The 23671-nt window shown below is 44.8% G+C and overlaps 1 protein-coding gene and 1 long non-coding RNA gene across 7 annotated transcripts in view; one reads left to right on the forward strand and one right to left on the reverse strand.

Moving 5' to 3' along the window:
- The window catches only part of MEF2D (myocyte enhancer factor 2D), a 137136-nt gene that overhangs the window by 46458 nt on the left and 67007 nt on the right, over window positions 1–23671 (reverse strand). For all 6 annotated transcript variants that reach the window (XM_081841944.1, XM_081841945.1, XM_081841947.1 and 3 more), the window contains one exon: window positions 15154–15463. In XM_081841944.1, the coding sequence (XP_081698070.1) occupies window positions 15154–15207 (54 nt within the window). In that variant the 5' untranslated portion in view covers window positions 15208–15463. The remainder of the gene's footprint in view (window positions 1–15153; window positions 15464–23671) is intronic.
- Window positions 6398–9955, forward strand: LOC309331057. The gene is made up of 2 exons (XR_014151712.1): window positions 6398–7263; window positions 8789–9955. It is a non-coding gene; the product is annotated as an uncharacterized lncRNA (long non-coding RNA).

Raw genomic sequence — 23671 nt, forward strand, 5'->3', positions numbered from 1 at the left:
GCTATTTGCCCATCTGGCTCCCTGGCAAGAGAGGGGGATAAAGTGGTTCCACTGTAGCTGCCAAGTGGTTCCACAGAGAACCAGGGGGTGGAGGTGAGGTGCTTCTCAGTCCAAAGGGCACCAGAGTGGCACTCACTACTTCACCAGCCTTGCTTATCTCGTCCAACATCAGAACAGCCTGACTCATGGAGGCTGTCAGTAGCTACCAGCCACAATGGCTATGCTCTGCCTCCACAGTAGGAGGCAGCAATGCTTCTGAATACAAGTTACTGGAAAACACATGGGATAGGATAGGGCTGTTGTGCTGGGGTCCTGCTTGGGGTCTCCCGCAGGCATCATCTAGGTGGCAACCGTGAGAACAGGTTGCTGGACTAGACAGGTCATTGGCCTGACCCAGCTGGCTCTTCTTGTGCTCTTATATAACCTAATGCCCCTCCAGATGTTTTGGACAACAACTCCCTTTAAGCTGCGGGCAATGGGAGTTGTAGCCCAAAACATCTGGAAGGCTTTGCTGCAGACTAGTTAATGCTGCACATCAAATCTCTCTTGCCGGCCTTTTCCTGTCTCTCCCTTCTGGACCTTTCCTGTCCATCTATAAGCTGCCCCCTTCAGAGACGCCAAACTGCTGGAATGTTAACAGCCCATTTTCCTAGAAGTTACTCGCAAAAAAGAAACCAAAATAAAAATTAACTGTTTGGGCAATCCTCTCTTTAGGAGTTTGGTTAATGCAAAACATTGAACCCTTAATAAGAGCAGCCTCTGGAGAAGAGCTGTATCTCAGTACAGTGGTACCTCGGGTTACATACGCTTCAGGTTACAAATGCTTCAGGTTACAGACTCCACTAACCCAGAAATACTACCTCGGGTTAAGAACTTTGCTTCAGGATGAGTACAGAAATTGTGCTCTGGTGGCACGGCAGCAGCAGGAGGCCCCATTAGCTAAAGTGGTGCTTCGGGTTAAGAACAGTTTCAGGTTAAGAACGGACCTCCGGAATGAATTAAGTTCTTAACCTGAGGTACTACTGTATTAGAGCATGTGCTCTGCATGCACCAGGTCCCAGGTTCAAGAAAGACTCTATGTCTGAAACCCTGGAGAGACACTGTCAGTCAGTGTAAACAATACTGAGCTAGATGGACCAATGGCCTGTCTCTGTACAAGGCCTCTGTTATGTTGGGTCAGGTCCATCTTTTCTAGCAACCCCCTTCACACAGGTACTTCCAGGAGGACAGGGAAGTGAGAATCACTTGTGTTTGTCCCTGACATCTTGAGGTACACTGGTCCTAAATCTGGATATTCCACTTAAAGGTAGCAAAGTGCCATGGAGAGAGAGCTCCCTCGCCTAAAATCTGTTCAGACCTTCATGAGGTTGTATCTAGTCCAGGCAGCACCTCTGAATGCCGTTTCTCTGCTTACCTCCACGCCTGATATTCAGGATATACTTGTTCAGCACATGGAAGTACTATTCATTTATCTTGGCAAATAGTTGCTGCTCCTTCAGACAGGGGCAGGACTAGAGCAAGACATTTGGTGCCCCCAACCAAACATCCCCTGTGTACCATCTCCCCGCCCCTGCCAAGTCAAGGTGCGTAATACTCAAGGCTGGCCAATACATCTCGGCACTTGGGGCAGAAAATCCCACAAGTGCCTCTCTCCAGGAGTAAAAATGCAATAAATTACATAAACAACAATTTGCTGCCCTTTCATGGCCTCACTGTCATATATACAATGGAAGCATCATTTTCAATGCAACCCTCGTCACAAGCCTGGCAAATCTGGAACTATACTTGATGATCAGATAACGCTGATATTCTTTACTAGGACTTTGTTATTTTTAACCCGTGTGCGTATTCTATGTGACTATTTTATAGTTTTGTTTTTCATCTTTTAATTTCCACCTGCTGTTGTAACTGCTCTCTGTTTTATATACGATATAAAATGAAATAAAAATTATTCAACCCCCTCCTCACAAAAAAGCACCTCACTGCCTAATGGTAAGGTCAGCCCTGTAGAAGGAGCACTTTATACATGCTCAGAGGCACTCTCTCCATCAGTTTGTCCCCACCCCTTCCAACAGAGAGGAGCTGGATGTACTCTGCATTACTCTGAAGACTTTTTGCTAAAAAAAGAAAACTCACATCTCCTTTTGGAGAAGTACTTAGACCAGCATGAGAGAAATATTTTAAAAACGAGAGATGGCGACCCTCTATTGCTCAGTGTCTTATCTGCATGCAAAATCTGCTATCTTCTCCATAGGCTCCAATAGGCCCTGTGTTCTGGTTTCTCTCCATGATCAATCCAAGTTGCTATCTGTAGATCTGCACATACCTTGGCAGCATTCTCCTTAAGGCAAAATGGTAGTGTTCTCATTCACTCATGGGGGCCCAGCCAACCCTTTCGTACAAAGCAGCTGCTGAGTTAGGCCCCATCTGCACTACACATTTAAAGCAGTATCATACCATTTTAAACAGTCGTGACTTCCCCCAAAGAATCCTGGGAGTTGTAGTTTGTCAAAGGAGCTGGGACCCCTTATTCCCGTCTCACAGCCACAATGCCCAGAGTTCCCTGTGATGAGAGATTGCCTGTTAAAACTACTCAGAAGTAGACGGGTCTCTCTCCAGCCCTACTTAAACTGAGAGTAGTTGGCTAAGATGGGGGGAAACAGCATTTATACAGCTGAGAGACTGAAGACAAAAACAAACAAAAAGGTTAAGAATGACTGACTTCCATTTATTGTTGTTCTGAAGACTACACCCAGACTTCTATACATTCTAAAGAGGCAGCGTACTGTTTGGTTTGTTGCTGCAAAGGATCTTGCGCCATATGTAAGATTTTATTAAGGCACTAGTCCACTCTAATCTACAACATCTTATGCCAGCCTTAGCCAACCTGGTGCCCTCCAGATATTTTGGACTATAAGTCCCTTCCAGCCCCAGATCATGGGAGTTGTAGTCCAAAATATCTAGAGGGTGCCAAGTTGGTGAAGGCTGGCTTTGGCCACAGTAAAATTTTCTAGCCTTTTTTTAAAGGTGCCACAAAACCCTTTGATATTTTAGAAATAATTTAGATACTGCTCAGTAGAGAAGTTTATCCTTGTTGTAAATAATGGGGAGTGTTCAGAGCAGGTCTGTTGACGTCAAATGGACTTAAGTCAATCATGAATAACTCAAGTCCATTGATTTCAATAGGTCACCTCTAAGTCTGTCTGAGCTGGATACAACCCAACAGCTTTTCATTTCTATCAATATTTAATGATTGTGTATTTATTCATGCAATTTATACATCTATGTATTTCTATCAATATTTCATACAGTATTTGTATCAATATTTCATACACACATGGTACTGTGCTGTTTATTTGAATAAATTTAATTTTTTAAAAAAATCAATTTTGTTCTCCCTTCCTCATATTTGCCCTGAGCACCACTTAGGAGCTTTTCAACACAACCTTCTTTTCTTTCAGTTCATTCCCACCTTCTTCTGCAGGGTTCATGTGCACACATTTGCACAGATAAACCCTGAAAAAACCATCCCAACCAGGAATATCTCAAAACTCTCCATCACTGCAAGAACAGAAGGGAATGGATAAGAGGACTTCTCCCCTCCCCTCCCTGCAACTCAGGATTCAGGACAAATAAAGGAATGTATTTCTTCATGTAAATTATGGAACTTGCTCCCACAGGAAGCAGTGATAGTCACAGACTTGGATGGCTTTGAGAAAGGATTGGACAAACTTATGGAAGAGAATATCAATGGCTACTAGCCATGATTGCTATGCTCTGCCTCCTCGGTCAGAGGCAATAATGCTTCCATTTGCTGGAAACCACAGGAGGAGAGATGGCTCTTGTGCTCAGGTCCTGCTTGCGGGTTTCCCACAGACACCTGATCAGCCACTGTGAGAACTAGAAGAGACATTGGCCTGATCCAACAGGCTCTTCCTGTGCTGGTGGGGCTCATTTGACAACAATGAGCCTTTAATGTCACTGGCCCAGTGCTGTGGAACACTAAACCGATAGAGATTCACGGAACCAACTTTAATTTTTTATTTTATAATATTTTATTAATTTCCCCAAAATAACAAACTTTTAAATGCCAACTTTTAAAGGCCTGCTGAAAGGTTTTCTATTCCTCCGAGCCTATGCAGGTGCTTAAGAGTACATCCCCCACAATGGCCTTTTAAATTTCTTTTGGCCTTTAACTTGTTTTTTTAACTTTTTATGTTGCTATTCGTTTGGTTTTATATTTTTATATTTTTGTAAACTGCTGTGATATATTTTTATGATACAGTGGTATATAAATATTTTAATAAAAAAAATAAATGTTATGTTAACTCAGCACAGCAGAGGCACATTGACTCCTCCAAAGGAATGTGAAAACTACTGGCTACTTCCCCCCGGCCCCCTTGAAGCAAGATTGCTGGCCACCTTGTCAAAAGCAATAGAAAATTCAGTGATGAATTTCTGAAATCCTCACAACAACTCCATGAAGTAGGGGAGTGTCAGTCTCCCATATTGTGGGCAGGGGAGCGCTGAGGGAGAACAGCTTAACAAAGCCACCCTCCATGCGAGTTCCTGGCAGAGGCAAGATTTGAAGTAGGGACCTCCTGATTCACAACTCAGCCTCTTCACTGCCAGGATGCTATGGAAACACCGAGCTTGTCAGGCTTCCAAACTCCGTATGCTGCCATTGTTTGCGAGGTTTCTTGGCACAGAGGTAATTATGGTTCTTTTCTATTCTGCAGCCCCCACCGCCCCTCCTAGGGTTCATCTATCCCTTCCCCCATTAAACCACAGGCTTCCTCCAGTTTCATTTCTTCAGCTGTCAAAAGGCAGCTGGCACACAACCCCTTCACCTGTTCAGACCACAAGCAACCGCGTACTCCCTCTTGAAGATTGGAGAAAGAAGAGGGGGTCTCCAGTTGGCTGTGTGGAACTCCTAACCCAGAGAGCCCTTTCTACCTGTCTTTCATTATGAAATTTATTGCAAGAAGGAATTAAGCCCTGGTCACTTCTAGACAACATGTTTATTGAGCATTCATCCAAATATGTTCGCTAAGGAGGTTAGGTGGCACCAGCTATTTACTGCACATTCACCTAAGAGCATAGGGCCAATGGCCCATCTAGTCCAGCAGGACCTGCCGTTTCCAGAATTCTGGTATTCTAAAGCATTGCTGGCCCCAGAACACTTCTAGCTGCTGCATTCTGGACCAGCCAAAGTTTCCAGACACTTTTCAGGGGAAGCCCTACAGAAAGCAGGTAAAACACGGGTGGTACTGTGGTCTAAACCACTGAGCCTCTTCTGCTTATTAATCATTAGGTTGGTGGTTCAAATCCGCATAACGGTGGTGAGCTCCTGTTGCTCTGTCCCAGCTTCTGCCTACCTAGCAGTTTGAAGGCATACTGGGGCAAGTAGAAAAATAGGTACTGCTACGGTGGGAAGGTAAACAGTGTTTCCGTGCGCTCTGGCACTCGTCACGATCCTCTGTGAGCCAGTAGCAGTTTAGTCATGCTGGCCACATGACGCAGAAAAGCTGTCCGTGGACAAACGCCAAGATGAGTACCGCACCCCATAGTCACCTTTGATTGAACTTAATGGTCCAGGGGTCCTTTACCTTTTACAGAGAGCACATTGTAGTAATACAACCTTTCACAACTGGGTGTCAAGAAGGGCCAGTGATCAAGAATGGTGGGAGTTGTAGTCCAACAACACAAGGAGGGTACAAGATTGGAAAAGGATGCCTGATCTCATTTGAGACATCACTGTGGCCAGATCGGACTTCTCTAGAGTGTTTCCTAGAACCATCACATCCAAAGACAGACACCTTCCTCACCTACCCCAGAATAGATTAAGAACTTCAGTAAGCCTAAACCTCACCAGGTAGCAAAGTGTCTACCTAGGTCACCAGCTTTCCATCCAGAACGAACACACACAGATCCAGCACAAGTCCTGGTACCAGGCAGGGCCTGAAATAGACTCATCATTTGCCACAGATGTCATGAAATCCTGATCTATTCTTCTGAGAGTGCAGCCTTAGAACAGATACTGAACTCCCCTAGCCACCAGTTTAGGGGATCTCATTACCATGCCAACACCACCCCTAAGCAGACCTTCCACTTTTAGAGGCAGCATGTCTCCAGATAACAGCTAGGAACCTAGGATGCTGTCTTAATTCAAGTCAGACCATTGGGTCAATCAAACTTAGTATTCTGCATGCGGACTGGCAGCATTTCCCAACATTTCAGACAGAGTCTTTTCTCAGCCCTACTTGGGCATTCCAGGGTTTGAACCTGTGAGTTTCTCCATGCAGAGAGGATGCTCCACCACTGAGCCGTGGCCCTTCCCCCAAAAATAATACAATGGCTTGGTTGGCCACTGCAGGAAAACAGGATGCTGAACTCAATGAAGCCACCTTGGTCAGATGGGGCAACCAGGGTCTTGCTAAGCTGCAGAGAACAAGTGGTGGTGTAGTGGTTGGCGTGTCACGCTAGGACCTGGGAGAGACCAGGATTCAATTCCCCACTCAGTCAGGAAGCTCTCTAGGTGTAAATTTAGGTCAGCCACAGTCTAATGTGCCTCACAGGTTTGTTGTGGGGTTTAAATAGGGGGTACCATGTATACCACATTCAGCTCCTTGTAGAAAAAGGAGAAAGATAAACACCATAAATTAAATAAAAAGTATGTTCTTAACAGCCGGAATAGTGCAAATGGAGGTCCATCCTATCTATGCATACATCACATTCAGATATTATTTTGCTGCTGAACAGACTTCCCCAACCAGCAACTTATTTCTTTACTGTCTTTCCAGTAGTGGTGAAGTTGGGGGTCGATAGATATGCAGAAGCAATGGCTGGGGCTGTCTTGACTAGGGCTGACGGGATCTGTGGTTGAAAAGGGCTGTGCTAGCTGGTGATTGGAGTCCAAAACAGCCTGTCAAAACATCTGGAAGCCACCAGGTTGGTCAAGGCTGCACTAACCTCACATCTGCAGCAATGCAGCCAACTCTTAAGGAGTGGGAGGGAAAGGAAGAGGGGAGGGCAAGGCAGAACAATGATAAAAGGCTTTCACTCAGTTTGGGGCTAAGATAGGATTTAGTCAGGCCTCCTCACCCTCATCTGGAGGCATTAACCTTTTAAGACGAAGAGGGTAATCAAATCTCCTTCTCCAGGGTGTAAGCCGTGTACACCAAGGACTGTGGAAGGAATTACTGGACCGTCCAGGCTGGCATAACTGAAGGAGGATTTCTGTCTCCCTCCCAACACATCAAGGTACCAGCCGCTTCTCCAGCCGGTCGGCCAGGCCCTGAGGACCAGTGGACTGATCTGCAATGGCAAATCCCCTCTGCAAATCCCTGTAATGTCATTAGGGACTATTACAGGCTCGGCATCCTTGCCTTTGGCTTCTGCCAACTCTCCCAGCCCAGTGAAAAACCCTGTCCCCTGCAAGAAGGGCAAATCCAGCACTGGAATAGGACATCATCTTCAATGACCCCTCTTGATCAGGGACAGCCCTGAGTTTCTGGGATCTCTTGCAGATAAGCACCACTGTCTTATATCTTGATTTGTGGAGATGATGTGGATGCTTTTAGAAAACACAGACTCCAGGAGCCTCTGTCCTTCTGCCTTAACTTGTCCCCCTGCCATCCCCAAGTCTCTAGAAGTTTAATCTCTTGACAGATGTGGCAGATGAATCATGACCCCAGGCCCAGGGTAACTCACATATAGGAGATCTAAGGCACAGGGTTGGATCCAATAAAGTTAAACTCAGAGTAGACCTAAGTTAGCCCTGTCCATTATTTTCAATGGGCCTGTTCTGAGTAGGACTAGCACTTGATAAAACACACAGCCTTCCCACTGCATGTTTCATTTTGTGCCACTGGTAAAGTACACTAGAAAAAAAATCTGCATGCTTTCAGGGCGCTTTGTGGAGTTTGTGCTGGTTTTTCACCATTGTCCTACATCTGTGCAAAATGGGCTACAGCGGAATAACTGAGTACAGTGAAGGCACATACACTGAAGGCACAGAAATACACCTGCCCAACCTCAGATTCTGATGGTTTGTGTGAGTGTAAACACACTGCAAGGTGGCAATAGCTGGCTGTTATGAGGTTTTCCAGGGATGCGGGTGGCGCTGTGGGTTAAACCACAGAGCCTAGGACTTGTCGATCAGAAGGTCAGCAATTCGAATTCCCGCGACAGGATGAGCTCCCATTGCTCAGTCCCTGCTCCTGCCAACCTAGCAGTTCGAAAGCACATCAAAGTGCAAGTAGATAAATAGGTACCGCTCCGGCGGGAAGGTAAACGGCGTTTCCGTGCACTGCTCTGGTTCGCCAGAAGTGGCTTAGTTATGCTGGCCACATGACCCGGAAGCTGTACGCCGGCTCCCTTGGCTAATAAAGCGAGATGAGCGCTGCAACCCCAGAGTCGTCCATGACTGGACCTAATGGTCAGGGGTCCCTTTACCCTTATGAGGTTTTCCAGAAACCTTTAGAATGCTTTTAGTACTCACTGACAACCAGCCACATGCAATGTCTCCCATGGGAACATTTCTGGCTCTAAAGACACTGCAGTAAAAGCAGGCCAACAGGTATGCGAGTCCAGCACCTTGCTGAAATTAAGCAGGTATGTATCTGGCCAGTGCCTGAATGGGTGACTGCTTGGGGACCACATGCACACCACTTTGGGTTCTGTGACTGAAGAAGAGCTGCAGACAAATGTAACAAAATAAATAATAAGCCAGGTACTTTAACCTGCTAACCTGAAGAAGCCTCTCTAACAGATCTTCCTTCAACAGCTCTCTCCCGCAAAGCTTAGCTACACAAACAGCAGCTCAATGGAAAGAGATGAGAAACAGGCAATCGATTTGGCCCTGCACTCTGACACAGGATGCCTCCCCTCCTTCCTGACGGGATTGTGGAACCTGGACTCAATCAAAGCCCCCAAAGAACTGGAAAGTATTTTCCATTCACTTTTACTGCTTCAAATAACCATGGAAAGACATACATCCAGCTTGTCCTTGGCACCTAGCGCTGGCCTTCCCTCTGTTGCAAAGCATGACCACTCCAATAAAAAGTTCCAGCAGCTTTCTTAATAATAATTGCTAATAGGAAGTTTCCTGCTAGCCTTACAAAAACCAAACCAAACAAAATACTTTGAACTGGGGTGCTTTCACAATTTCTTCTCCTCCTCAATCACCCCCACCATTTTTTGTTTTGTTTTTAAATATGCTTTTATTAAAATATTTTCTTGGGTAATAACAGTGCATGCAGTCTCTCTGTTTTCAAGCCATAGTATCCTTCAAACAAGTCAGTCATATTCAGAGTGAGACGTTACTGTTACAGGCAAAATGGCTCCCCCAACTTTTAAGAAGTAAAACTCAAAAGACCCGTTGTTCCAAAGGGAAGAGGAAAACCACTCCAAACAAATTTGCCTGCCATTGCTTGTTATGGGCAGCATAATGTCCTGTTTGGAATTAAGTGCACTGAAAGGGGTGTGTATAAAAACCAAAACTCCGCACCAAGAAGACAGCTATAATAGGATGAAGGACTAAGGCAGGGAATCTGGAAGCCTGCAGTTCCATTCTTGCCCCTGCCAGGAACTAACTAGGGAAGCCCCCTCTTCCCCTTAGCCTCATACTCATATTGCAGACAGGAATAATAGAATCATAGAATCTTAGAGTTGGAAGGGACTCCAAAGGTCATCTAGCAATGCAGGAATCTCAGCTAAAGCATCCATGGCAGATGGTCATCCAACCTCTTGTTTAAAAACCTCCAAGGAAGGATAGTCCACCACCTCTCAGGGGAGTCTGTTCCACTGCTGAACAGCTCTTACTGTCAGAAAGTTTTCCAAAATGTTTAGTCAGAATCTCCTGTCTTGCAACTTGAAGCCATTGTTTCGAGTTCTACCCTCCAGAGCAGGAGAAAACAAGCATGCTTCCTCTTCCATGTGATGACAGCCCTTTAGATATTTGAAGATGGCTATCATATCTTTTCTCAGTCTCCTCTTTTCCAACCTAAACATACCCGGCTCCTTCAAGCGCTGCTCATAAGGCTTAGTTTCCAGACCCCTGATCATCTTGGTTGCCCTCCTCTGTTCCAGTTTGTCAGCATCCTTCTTAAATTGTGGTGCCCAGAATTGGACACGGTATTCCAAGTGTGGTCTGACTAAGGCAGAATAGAGTGGTACTATTAGTTCCCTTTACCAGGAGACTAGACTTCTGTTGATGCAGCCTAGAATAGCATTAGCTCTTTTTGCTGCTGCATCACACGTTTACTTATGTTAAGCTTGCTGTCCACCAAGACCCCTAGATCCTTTTCACATGTACTGCTCGTAAGCCAGGTGTCCCCCATCCTATATTTGTGTATCTGTTTCTTCCTAAGTGCAGAACCTTACATTTGTCCCTAACACCATTGCCCAGGGTAGTTTACTGAGAACTAGATCATGCAAAATGCCTTGAACTCTCTCAAGTGCTGCATGAATGCCACATGGGATCATTATTAGGGCTGCCACTCAACTGAAAGAAATCTTAATGGAAGAATCATGTGCGTTTTAATTAATTTATTCAATAATAAATTTGCAAATGACGAAATGCTTCCATGATGCAAATGAAGAAAGCTCCATTTATTATTTTTTATTTTAAAAAGGCTTTACTTTGATGGTACATGCACTTGCTGCAGCAGGCAAGACAGTTTCCCTCCTGTATGTGAGAGAGGGGGCAACGGAGGGCAGGAAGACAATGCCTCGTTCAAGATGGGCACCCTTCGTGGATTTGTCCATGTAAAAGTAATAAACAATTTAATTTGGAAAATGTCTATCTGATTAGTTTGGGAGCACCTTTTTAAAGATTTTAAAAATCACGCTACGTTGATTTATCAAGTAACACCCCTAATTATTATTACGAGGGATGAACACAATCAACAAAAAGACAGACACCAACACAGGAGGCAAGGCTTCCACCCAGGAGATTTATTAGGCTCCTTCCCTTGCTTCTTCAGTAGGCTTGCTCAGCTCTGAGTTTTGGTGAAACTAGGAGAATTTCTGAAATGAAAATCTGGAATTGGAAGAGTGCCAAGTTTGCGGCAGAGTTTCCAATTCCTTCAGCTCAGTTCCTTCTTCCATTCTGCAGTTAGTGCAGAATGGAGTCATAAGAATTTATTTTATTATGTGACACATATTCTATGGAATCTATTGTTGCTGCCTATATGTTACCAGGCCCGCATCAAAGTGCTAACATTAATTATAAATCCCTCAATAACTTGTGGCCTTGATATTTGTCAGAGCACCTCTTTCCACATCAGCCAGGTTGGGGCTTAAAATCAAGAGGTGGGGGCTGCTTCCAGCCCAAGTAACTGATGCTCCAGGGAACCTGGAGCAGGGCCTTCTCTGTGGTAGTGCCCCATGAGTGGAATTTTCTCCCCTTACAGGCGTGAATGTCTACACCACTAAAAGGCTTCTAATGTGTGGTGAAGAACCCTTGGAAACTGTGTTCCAAAGCTGTTAAATTAGCCACGTGTAACTTAATGTCAGCCTTTAACTGACTTTGCATTTTCATAAAGAATGTTGCTGTCAGAGCAGTGTTTTAATTGTATTTCATATCTGTCACACAGAGCTACAATTCCCAGAGAGCTGAGAAGAGGGACTCTGGGAATTGTAGCTCTGTGAGGGGAACAGGGACCTTCTAACAGCTCTCAGCACCGCTAAGAAACTACAGCTCCCAGAATAGTTTGAGGGAACCCATGAGTGTTTGAAGTGAAATCATAGAGCTTTAAATGTTTGATATGAATGAGGCCTAAGTGGTGCCTAACCTTGCACAAGTGCCTTGTGGGGTGGAGGTTGAAACTGTGAGGAAGAGGCCTCTCTAGATAAAGAACAACAACAAACAATTCATTAACACCCTCCCAAAGCAGCTTGACAGAAGTCCTTAACACTAGGGCTTGCCTTTGTACATGTGAATGTGGCCTTCTCTCTAACCACTCACTCCTGCCCTTGGGCTTTGTCAACAGTGGAGTCAGGGGAAGGAGGGCTGGTGTTTTAATTTCTTGAAATGGGATTCACAGCTCGCTCTCAGGTGTTTATTGAAACAACCTCAGTCTGCATCAAGGGGCCCGTTGCCAAGAGAACAGACCTGCTGGGGAGCTGGAAATCGAACTAGGCCATCTGTCACGATGGGTTAATTTTAAGACCTCACAACCTTGAGGGTGGTTCCCTGAAGGGTAGGAAAGTATTTGCCGCAGCAAATTTGCTGCCTGCCAGAACAATCCCTCTGCTAGCAATGGAACAGCAGGTACCTTGTTCCATGTTGTTGTTGTTGTTGTTGTTGTTGTTGTTGTTGTTGTTGTTAACAGTCCTCTACCCCACTTCAACAAGCATGATGCAGGACACTGTCAAGGCAGGGTGCGGAGTTTTGGTGCTAAGAAGAAATTGGGTTTTTTAAAAAGCCTTCAGGATTTCCAGATCACCCCTGAAAACCCCAAATCTGCTTGCTTTGGGGTAGTCGCTTTTATCCTTGCTTTAAGTATGCAAGTTACAAGTCCTTATGGTGCAGAGTTAACAAACAAGGGAGTTGAAGGAGGCCAAGTCACCCCGGCCAGTGGGAAGCAGATTAGAAATTGCCTAAATGTCATGTTCATAAAGACACAGCATTTATGTTATTGTACCTCCTGGTTTATAGCCTGTGGCACCCCAAAGACAGAGGGTGAGCTAAGAAGCACAAAAACCCAATTAGGGCAATTGTATTGCCACTCAAAAGCCACCTTAAATAAATATATAATCAACTGAGCTCTGATTCTGGAAGGTGGACCTCCAAGGTAAGGAAATTGTAAGGTTTAAGTAGGCAAGGATTCCATCCTAGGCAGGGGGGGCACATTCACACCATATATTTAAAATCCTATGGTGCCAGTTTAAATAGTCATGGCTTCCCCCAAAGAATCCTGGGAAGTGCAATTTGTTAAGGGCTACAATTCCTAGAGTCTTTTAACAATCAATCCCTCTTCCTAAAGAACTTTGGGGATTTTAGCTCTGTGAGGAGATGGGAGACCATCTAGTCCAGCATCTTGTTCTCACTGGGGCCAACCAGATGCTCCACTGGGAAGCCAGAAAGCAGGACATGAAAGCAGAACATGACTCACGTATCCTAGCAACGGGGGTTGAGAGGCACACCATGTCATTACAGGAGCAGCCTGTATTGTCTTTCCAGTGCCTGTTGTAGACCTTTCTTTCCCCACTTTTTTCAACAAGCCTTTTAAATGAAGGTTGTTTTTATCCCAGTCTGTATCTGCATTGGACTTGAAATGGTTTCTGTTACCAGTGTTTTTATGCATTAGATATTTTACCCAGTCTTCAGCAGAAGGCCCCAAGGCAGGTTACTACTACAACCACCACCACCACCACCACTACTACTTTTCTTATTGTTATTAACTGCATTTTTATCCTACCTTTTTCTCTAAAGAGCACAAAGTAGCTCTCGCTTATTTAATCCCCACAACAAGCCTGTGAGGAAGGTTAGGCTGAGTGGCATTGACTGGCCCAAGGTCACCCCCAGTGCGTGTCATGGTCAACAAGTGGGGATTCGAACCCTGGTCCCTGCCAGGTCTTAGTCCGACACCACACTACACAAGCAGGATATTAAAACCAGTTAAAACAATTTACCATCAGAAGAATGGGGGAGGGGGTCTAAAACACTATGACATGTTTTAAGGGAAGTAATTTGTAAATGAAACAAATAGATAAACAACACAAGCCACCAAGGCTAGTGGCCACTGATGGCCTTATCCTCCATGAATCTGTCCAACCCCCTTTAAAGCCATCTTAGTTGCTGGCCGCCCCTGCATCTTGTGGTGGCCATATTGCTGGCCACTGGATTCATTCCTGATATTTTAGAAGTGCAGGTTATGAAGAAGCGGCTGAAAGAGCCTGGATGGTTTATTTCAGCACTTGACAGAGAGGGCATAGATAGCAAAATCCCTCAAGCCAAGCATGCCTACCACCACAAACCTTTGATTCTGGGCCATGACTCTGAGATGTCTGTCCTTCCCCAGTGACCTTGACAAGGAAAAATAAAGCTTTGAGGCTTCAAGCTAGACCTGGCAACGTACTGATGAGTGTTTTTCGGGGGAGATAGTGGCCACATTGGCAATATACACGTAAAGCACTATGATACCACTTTAAACCGTCATGTCTTCCCCCCAAGTAACCTGGGAGCTGTAGTTTGTTAAGGGTGCTGAGAGTTGTTAGGAGACACCTTTCCCCCCTCACAGAGCCACAATTCCCAGAATTCCCTGTGAAGAGGGATTGACTGTTAAACCACTCTGGGAATTGAAGCTCTGGGAGGGGAACAGGGCGGTCTTCTAAAAACTCCCAGCGCCCTTAGCAAACTACAGCTCCCAGTATTCTTTGGGGAAAGCCATGATGGTTTAAAGCGGAATCAGGGTGCTGAAAATGTGTAGTGTGAATGCGACCTCAGTGGTTTCTGGCAGGAAGTTCCATCCCAGAACGCACAAGACCCCTGATTTGAGGCCGCCCCACATCTTTCCAAAGACAATTTTGAATACTGAAATCTATGGAAAGCACCAACTTGCTTTGCTGTGCAGGAGTGACAACAAACTGTGGTGTGAACTGCTCCCCAGATGGGCACATAACTTCCAGCCTTTGCTCCCTGGCCTGTAAGACCACACTGTAGTTCCTATGCTTCATCCACCATCACAGCTGCTCAGATCCAGAGCATCTGCTTGGCATGAGGCCCCAGGTTCAATCCAATGGCGCCTTCAAGGAGGCTTGAGAAAGACCCTGCCTCCAGCCAGAAAGACCCTGAAGAGCTGCTCCCAATCAGTGTAGACAATACTGAGCTAGATGGGCCACCGGCCCAACTCAACATAAGGCACCTTCCTCTGTTCCACCCCAGTCTCAGGAAAGAGACCTGGAAACCCAGCTAGGCTCCCAAGCAGCTCCAAACCACTTAATTGATGCACCACTCACAAGAGTCTGTGCTACTGAAAAGCACAGGTTCAATTTCAGAGTCAGCAAAGTCAAAGCACAAAGCAAGGGAAAAGTGACGTCCCCTTTGGGACTCTGCAGAAATTGCAAATTCTCCCCACCACCCATACCACCATAAAGACAGAAAAATGATGATGTACAATTTCTATCCATTTAATGCAAACTGACCTGCCGGTTCCTCTCGTCCGTAATCCTCTGGATCTGGATCTTTTTTCTCCCCATCTTCTCCGGAGATCCTCACGGTATGGGGCGGCTTAATTTTTTAATTTCCAAAAATTAAAAAAAGGAAAACACCTTGTTTTTCAAAGTGCTGTCATCCAAAAAATCGTTTTGAAAAAACAAAAAAAGTAGAAAATCACAAAATAAAAAACTAAGCACAAAAAAAGGTTTGTTGCCGCTTTTTCAGTTCATGGTATTCCACTTGTCTGTGCAAATCCAGATGCGTTGGGAATTTGTGATGAGGTTTAATAAAAGAAGCCTACAAAAAAAAAGAGGGGGAGAAAAAGAATTAACACTATTGCTTTTTTCTCTTGTTATGTGGTACATTCAGAAGTAGCTTGCAGGACAGATTTACAATGAGAAAATGGGGTGGGGTGATTAATCTGCATACATCATAGACACACTTCAGGGTTCAGTGGAGCCTGATTTTAAATGAAAGGTGGGGGTTCAAAGGTCTGCAAGTGACAGACAGAAGAGTGTATCAGAACCCTGCAACCTGAGATGCTGCCTTTCTACCTACAGGGATAAGTGTTAAACATCTGGATATGCTTTATGAGGAATGTAATGTTGGAACAGCTGCTTGGAAGTCAGGTCTTCCCTAGAAATGATATTATTCCCTCCATAAAGCCTCATATACAGTACCTTGTGTTCCCATGACATTACCAGTAGTATTTTAAAGAATAACAAATATATTATGGCATAATTTAGCTGCAACAGACAAGGTCAGCAACACTTCAGGAACCTGTAGAATTTGAAAGCCACTTCAACCCCCATTTGACCATGACAGGAGTAGTTCAAAAATTGTATTTCACATTCATAAAAATGTACAACAATGGGTGAAAATGGACAACATGAATAAGTATTAAAATGTATATAAAAATGGAGAACAGCACCATTTAAGCCAGCAAAATGGCACCAATCTGTTCTGCCCTAAAAGCAACTGAACTCAGAAGAACCCAACAGCTCAGTTCTGGAACACATTTTTCTGGAGCCCTCCCCCTTCCCCACCCCCAGGGAACACCTTACGGAAAAGTTTCCACACAACACTTTGTCTTAGAACAAGTCCTGAAAGTGTCAAGGCCATAAACAGGAAGCACTCATTGTACACCTGGAAGACCCAGGGACAAAAGAGACATAACAAACAACTGAATCATTTTCCCCTTTTGCAACTTCGAGAAAAGCAGCTCTTTTAAAGAAAAATAAAGAAGGGGAAAAGCATCAGTTGCTTGACTCCACATTCACAGCATACATTTAAAGCATTACGGTACTACTTTAAACAGCCATGCCTTCCCCCAAAGAATTCTGGGAGCTGTAGTTTGCTAAAGGCACTGAGAGTTGTTAGGAGACCTCTCACAGAGTGGTTAACAATCCATCCCTCTTCCCAAGGAAATCTGGGAATTGTAGTTCTGAGAGAGAGGAGAGTGTCTCCTGATCAGCCCCCTTAATTATGGCTCCCATAATTCCTTTTTTTTTTTAAAATAATTTTTATTGGGTTTTTACATTTTATAACAACAGACACACACACAAAGACAAAGACAAACAAACACACAAATACAATTACATACCCTAAGTTTCTTTACCCACTTTCATTGACTTCCCCCCACCCCCTCCTCTTACATCCCAATTCCAAAGTTAATTCAGCAAGTTCTTACCTAACCTCTTAAAGATATTCACATTGCTTTTGAAAATTAAAATCTTTTGTTTATCTGTATTCAACTATCCAATTCTCTTATAATCATTAATTTCTTTTTTTTTTTAAGGTCGATCTAACTTCCCCTTCACAAATTTTCCCTTTATTATATTAATTATAGGTCACATTGACCAAGTAAAACAAAACATAACATTTTATAATTCTATTCTCTCCCCCCCCTGCCCCGGTTTCTGTCCCTTCCTAGACAAATGTCCAGAAAACAAACAAAAAATATTTCTAGCCCGGATTCCTCACGTCCGAGGCGTCTGATTCTCTGTCAGTCCCTCTCTGCCAGCTATATTGGTAGTCCTCTTTGATGGTCCTAAGACCCCGAAGGAGTTCAGTCAGAGTCAGATCATATTTTCTTTCATTCAGAATGTTGAAGAGTGTTTGCTGCGAAAGACCATCTAGTTTTCCATACTCAAGAGAAAAGTCCCAATCATATTGCTTTGTTCTTTCTAGTTTTAATATTCCAAGTACTCCAGGGGCTTCTCTCTTCTTCTTTCTCATCTTTCGCAGGTCTGTAATCCAGAGGTCTTCTTGCTCATACTCTGACGCTGCAGATTTCTGGTTGATATTTTCCACTTGTAGTGTCTGAACTCCTTCTTTTTTCTCTGTCAATTCCAAAGGCATCTCTTCCTGCTCAGCTGCAGAATTTTTATCGTACATCTCCTTTGTGCATTCAGCAGAGTTGTTTGTTTCAGGATTCAAGGTCATAAAAACTTTACTCAGAGCCATACTCTGCTCCTGCAGGATTCCCACGAGAAAAAACATTTTTTCTATCTCCGCCAGTAATTTTCCCTCTGCAGCCATTGTAATGTCACTAATTCCCCCTAGGGGGCTTTCAGTTATTTAGTAGTCCTTTTCCAATAATCTGTTACTTTGTTATTATCAATACTTTGTTTCCAATCGCCTCAGTCCAAATGTATCAACTTTAATTCCAAGAGTTATTAAATAGCAAAATTCTTTACTTTGTCCGCCCGTTTGACAGCTTCTTTGACAGCTGTCAAACTACTTTCACTTCTTCCTCCGGGACCCAAATAGGACACTCCCGGGCTTTTTGGGGGGGATACACACAAAGTTCCAAATTCCCTTTCTCTCCAGCACAAAAATCTTGTTCTATCAAATTTGTGAGAAACTTTTAAATCCTCAAAACAGTATTCATTCCGCCTTAATTCTCCGTTCCTTGCTTTGAAACGTCTATAAGTAGAGGGGGTGCGGACTTCCCTTTAACACATCCCCCGATCGTGCCGAATTCACAGGATAAAATTTTTAAAGTCCAAATTCCACTACTCACGGGTCCTTTGTTATCCAGTCCAAATTTGGGAAGAAAGTCAGCGCTCTCCGGCCATGGCTTGCGGCTTCACTCTACTGAGGTAGCGGTCTACTCTCAGCACCACGCCACTCTCCGTACCCTCTCCGCAGCCTTTAAAAAGGCTCTTCGTGGGTCGGGGAGGGCGCTTAAGGTGCCCACCGAGTCACCAAGTCCGCAGGCTTCCGCGCCTGCGGTTTCTGAGGGTCCCCGTGTCGCCGGCACGGCAAGACCCGTCCTCAGCAGAGTATGGCTCCCATAATTCCTTGGGGGGAAGCCATGACTGTTTAAAGTGGTAGGATGCTGCTTTAAATGTATGCTGTGAATGTGGGCTCAATGTGGTATGGTGGTTATTGCAATGGAAATCAGAGTTCAAATCCTACTTGGCCCTAAAATCCACCGGTTAAGCATGGAGCCCCTAAGCCTAAAGTACTTCAAAGGATTTCCGGAGGGGCATCTAGTGTTTACATGTCACTTTGCATGAAAACTAGCAAAGACTCTTGTGGCACTTTAAAGACTACAGTTCACTTCATCAGGTGTAGGAGGTATTATCCTGGATTCAGGTACACGTCTACGTGGTTGGGGGACAGGGTTGTAAACCAGAGGGAAACAAGTTTTTAAAATGTAAGAACTTAAGAACGTGTTGGATCGGCCAAGGGCCCATCTGCTCCAGCATCCTGTTCTCACAGTGGCCACTCAGATGCATGCGGAGAACCCGCACACAGGACCCAAGTCAAGAGTTCTTTCCTCTCCTGTGGCTTCCAGAAACTGATATTCAGAAGCATTGCTGCCTCTGACCATGGAGGCAGAGCATAGCCATCATGGTTAGTAGCCTTTGATAGCCTTGCCCCCCATGAATTTGTCCAATCCTCTTTTAAAGCCGTACAAGTTGGTGGCCATCACTGCCTCTTGTGGGATTGAGTTCTATAGTTTAATTCTGTGCTTTGTGAAGAAGTGCTTTCTTTTATGAAAAGCATGCCAAAGAATTCCAATGCTATCACTTGTGGATCAAACTGGGACAAAGGATTTTTAGCATACTGTATGTGTTAACTGGCTTACTGATGCCAGGACAGTATGTGTCATCAAAAACTACTGGGTGATTTACCACTGCGAAGAAGTACGTAATTATCTCTGCAAACTTCTCTGCCTTTCATTTCTCTCTGATCACACCCCGTAACAACTCAATCAATGTGTTGGGGGTGGGGTAGGGAAGAGAAGTTGACCAGGGAGTTCAAAGCCTATAATTTCTACACTGCAGCTGTGAGCCTTCCTTATATTTGCTGGCGAGAAACCACTGGCTCACTGGGACCTTTGCACTGCAATGAAACAATTCTGCAACTTCCCAGGATTGATCGCTCAACACAACACAAACTGGCAGCTTTTTGGAAGGTGGGGAGGAACATAAGGAAGTGTGGAAGCTGGAGCAGGAAAATGGTACCCTCTAAAAGGGTCCAACACACCCCTACTAGCAAGAATGAATTTTTGATGGGAAGAAATCATTTATTTACTGTTAACAACAACAACAACAACAACAACAACAACAACAACAACAACTAGACTATTGCAAGTCTACATACATTTTAAAGCAAAGTCAGAAAACAGAAAACATGGTTTTTTGCTTCTCCCCCCACAATCCTATGCTGATTTCCCACTTCCTAACCCTGCTTCCTTCCCTGGCCCAGCCGTCTTCTGAAATTTTACCAGCATGGTGTTGCTGCCCACACCTTGGCGCCTGCCTTTACTGTCTTAAGGACTAGAAGCTTTTAATTGTTTGTTTGCTTTTTTAACCACATGAACACCTTTGTGGCATTGATGATGCCAAGCATTGGCACAGCAATTCAAAGGAGAAAGGCCGGACGAAGATGTCCTCAGAAACACTGCGGCCTTTGGAAGCCCAAACAGCTCAGGAGCATCCTTAATCCATGCCCTCCTAGTTGCAGGACACTAGATCCTGGGTCACCCAGTGAAATATGGACAATTCTCACACTGTGGGTATGTAAACAGTAGAGGCCCCCAAAGATCAGTACTGGGACTGGTGCCTTTCAGTTGCCCTAAAACAACCTGGAAAGAAGGATGAACAATGAGAAAGCCAAATTTACAGATGACTGGGCAGGCGGAGGATTGACCTCTGAGATCTGGATTTCCTATCTGTGGTTTCAAGTTGCTTTAAACTGTTTTTAACATTGTGTTTCAATTGTTGCAACCTAGCCTAAGGGTGAAGGGCAGGTAAATAACAACATAATCAACAACAAATTGTTTAATGCTATCTGGAGCTGCAAATGGCTTTACGTGAGGGGAGGCAGGCCTCTCTCCAGCAATTAGTCTCTGGTACCCCTGCCAGGGGAGAATGCCTCTCCTCACCTCAGCTAGCAAACTCTCTTTCTTTCTCTCTCACCCTAAATTGCTGAAAGACGTAAGGGGCAAAACAGAGAAATAAAGATGTAGGCAGCTGGGATGCATGGATATAGATAGAGAGGTCACCATGGTAACCATTACCATGGAGCAATTCTTCTCTCTCATATATACAGTGGTACCTTGAATTACAAACGCCTCAGGTTACAAATGCTTCAGGTTACAAACCCTACTAACCTGGAAGAGTTACCTCGAGTTGAGAACTTTGCCCCAGGATGAGAACGGAAATTGTGTGCCGGCAGCAAGAGGCCCCATTAGTGTAAGCACGCCTCTACTTAAGAACAGTTTCAGGTTAAGAACGGACCTCCAAACGAATTAAGTTCGTAACTAGAGGTACCACTGTGTGTGTGTGTGTGTTTTCTCTTTCTCAGCCTCCTTCATTCCCTTTCCTCTCTGCACACTACACAGAACTAGCATGGTGGTGTGGTTAGAGCATCAGATTAGGACCTGGGAGAGACCAAATCCCCACTCAGCCATGACACTCACCATGGGCCAGTCATTGCCTTTCAGCCTAACCTCCCTCAAAGGGTTGTTGTGGGGATTAAATGAGAAAGGGGACAACCACACACGCCATCTTGGGACTCCTTTGTAGAACAGGTAGGTTATAAATGCAATAAATAATAGTAATAACACAGAGATTTGGCAGCACCGCGTTTTTGAAGGGGTGGGGACTCCTTCAAATCACAAGCTAAGAGCCACTTCATTACACTCTAAGACTTTCAATGAGCCAGAAGATATGACCACCAAGTAACTGAGCAATGCAAGCAGAAAACTATGTAAGGTGCACAAATCTTTCTCATTGCCCTTCATAAACTATTTTGCCCATTAGACCCAACAAGAATTTGCCCGTTAGACCCAACAAGAATTAATGCAAGAATCAGGGAATCTGCAGAATACAGGAACCTCAAAATTCACTGCAGTGTAGATGTGGCATAGTGGACAGAATGATGTTGACTAGGACTGTGGAGACCCATGTTCAGCCATGACCTTAGGGTGAAGGGCGGGCAATAAGTAAATAAGTAAATAATGAAGATCACTCGGTGTCTTTATGCCAGTCACTGCCTAACCTACCTCACAGGGTTGTCGTGAGGATTAAGGGGGTGGAGGGTAGAACCTGGTATGCCACCTTGAGATCACTGGAGGGAAAGCTTACAAAGCATGTCATTAATAAATACATCACACGGAATGTAGCACCCCTCTGCAGAATTTTAAAGCACACAGCAATGTGTGTTAGCAACGAATGTTAGCAATGACCATATTGCTCTGTCATGAACAGATCAGTGAGTCTTCACCACCTCAACTCAATCTTTGAAGGAACAGGAGCAAGCAGTCAAGCACAAAACTGCAACCCTGTCTCTCAGGCTCAGATTCTTGAAGGACAGGGATTTGCTAGTTTGATTTTAGGTTGGGAAGGAGGCTAATAAGAGGCCACTGGGGCAGCGAGTGTGGTGCAGAGGTTAAGGGTGTTAGACTAGGACCTGAAAGACAAGGGCTTAAATTCCCACTCAGCCGTAAAGCTCACTGAATGACTCACTCTCAGCCTAACCTACCTCCCAGGGTTGTTGTGGGGATTAAATGGGGAGGGGAGAACCATGTATACCACCCTGGAACTCCTTGGATGAAAGGGCCTTCTTGGTAGTGGCACCCACCTTGTGGTACGCCCTCCCTCAGATGTCAAGGAGATGTTTATACGACTTTTAGAAGACATCTGAAGAGGAGCCCTGTAGAGGGAAGCTTTTAATGGTTGGTTGTGTTTTTATAGTTTGTTGAAAGCCACTCAGAGTGGCTGGGGCAACCCAGTCAGCTGGGCGGGGTACAAATGTTGCTGTTGTTGGATATGAATTCAACCAAGAAAGCAGGCAGGAACTTCGGACTGTAAGTTTATACATTTAGTGGAGAAAGTGGATAGAGAAAAGTTTTTCTCCCTCTCTTATAACATTAGAATTCACAGATGTCCAATGAAGTTGAATGTTGGAAAATTCAAGACAAAAGCAGTCTTTCATACAGCGTGTAAGTTAAACTATGGAACTCACTTTCACAGGAGGTAGCGATGGCCGCCAGCATAGATGGCTTTGAAAGGAGATTAGACAAATTCACGGAGGAGGAGGCTATCAAAGCTTATTACTCATCATGGCTGTGTACTTCCTCCAGTCTCAGCCTCTGAATACCCAGTTGTTGAGAAGTACAAGTGGGGAGAGTGGCTGTTGCATTTGAATCCTACTTGTGAGTTTCCCGGAAGAGACACCTGGTTTGCCACTGTGAGAACAGTTTGCTGAATTAGATGGGGCCCCCATTGGCCTGATCCACCTCTAAAGCTCCTCCTGGATTCTTGTGCTAATCTGATGAACCAGAGGGCAGAACCTCTCATGGATCAAGAGCTGAACCCAAAATGGTGCTACCTGGTATGTTATGGGTCGAACCCAAAAGAATCTGGAGTTTGCCGAATCACTCAGTTTTGGGGTAGGGAGGGAGAGGAGTTGCAGTGCAAAACATCTGACAGGCAACACATTTGCCAAGACTGGTGAAATGGTTGAGATGGGGGGTGTTTTTTGTTTTTTTGTTTTTTGCAGGCTTCGAAAATGGAAGAACTAGCCAGGTCTGTGCCGCCCCCCCCCCACTGCAACCCGCGCCTGAGCCAAGCAAGCTACCGCCTGGTGCACGGCACCACAAACCTTCTCTGTGAAAACCATTATGCACAAAGTATGATTATCCCAGCAATTAGCAGTCAAGTCAATTACATACAAGCAGGTGCTCGTTAGCACTGTGCCTTGTAATTCATACCCAACTCCCAATAAATTGCCTCAAATTGAAGAGGGGGAGAAGAGTTTGCTTTCTGCAGTGAGGGGGGGGGTGGCGGGGGGGAAGCGAGTGAGAATTAAATGAAGCCTGTGTCTGTGTGTGTGTGTGTGTGTGTGTGTGTGTGTGTAAAAAACCAACCCACCCTCTTTTGGAATACACTTTTGCAAAAGCAAAAAGGGTGGGAGCAGCAGAAGTGCTTGGGGGGGGGTGATTATTTTTTTTAATTGCAGCATTAACCATGAGGAACCATGTGA

Source organism: Podarcis erhardii (assembly GCF_964252035.2).
Source record: "Podarcis erhardii genome assembly, chromosome: 15".
NCBI classification, from domain to species: Eukaryota; Metazoa; Chordata; class Lepidosauria; order Squamata; family Lacertidae; genus Podarcis; species Podarcis erhardii.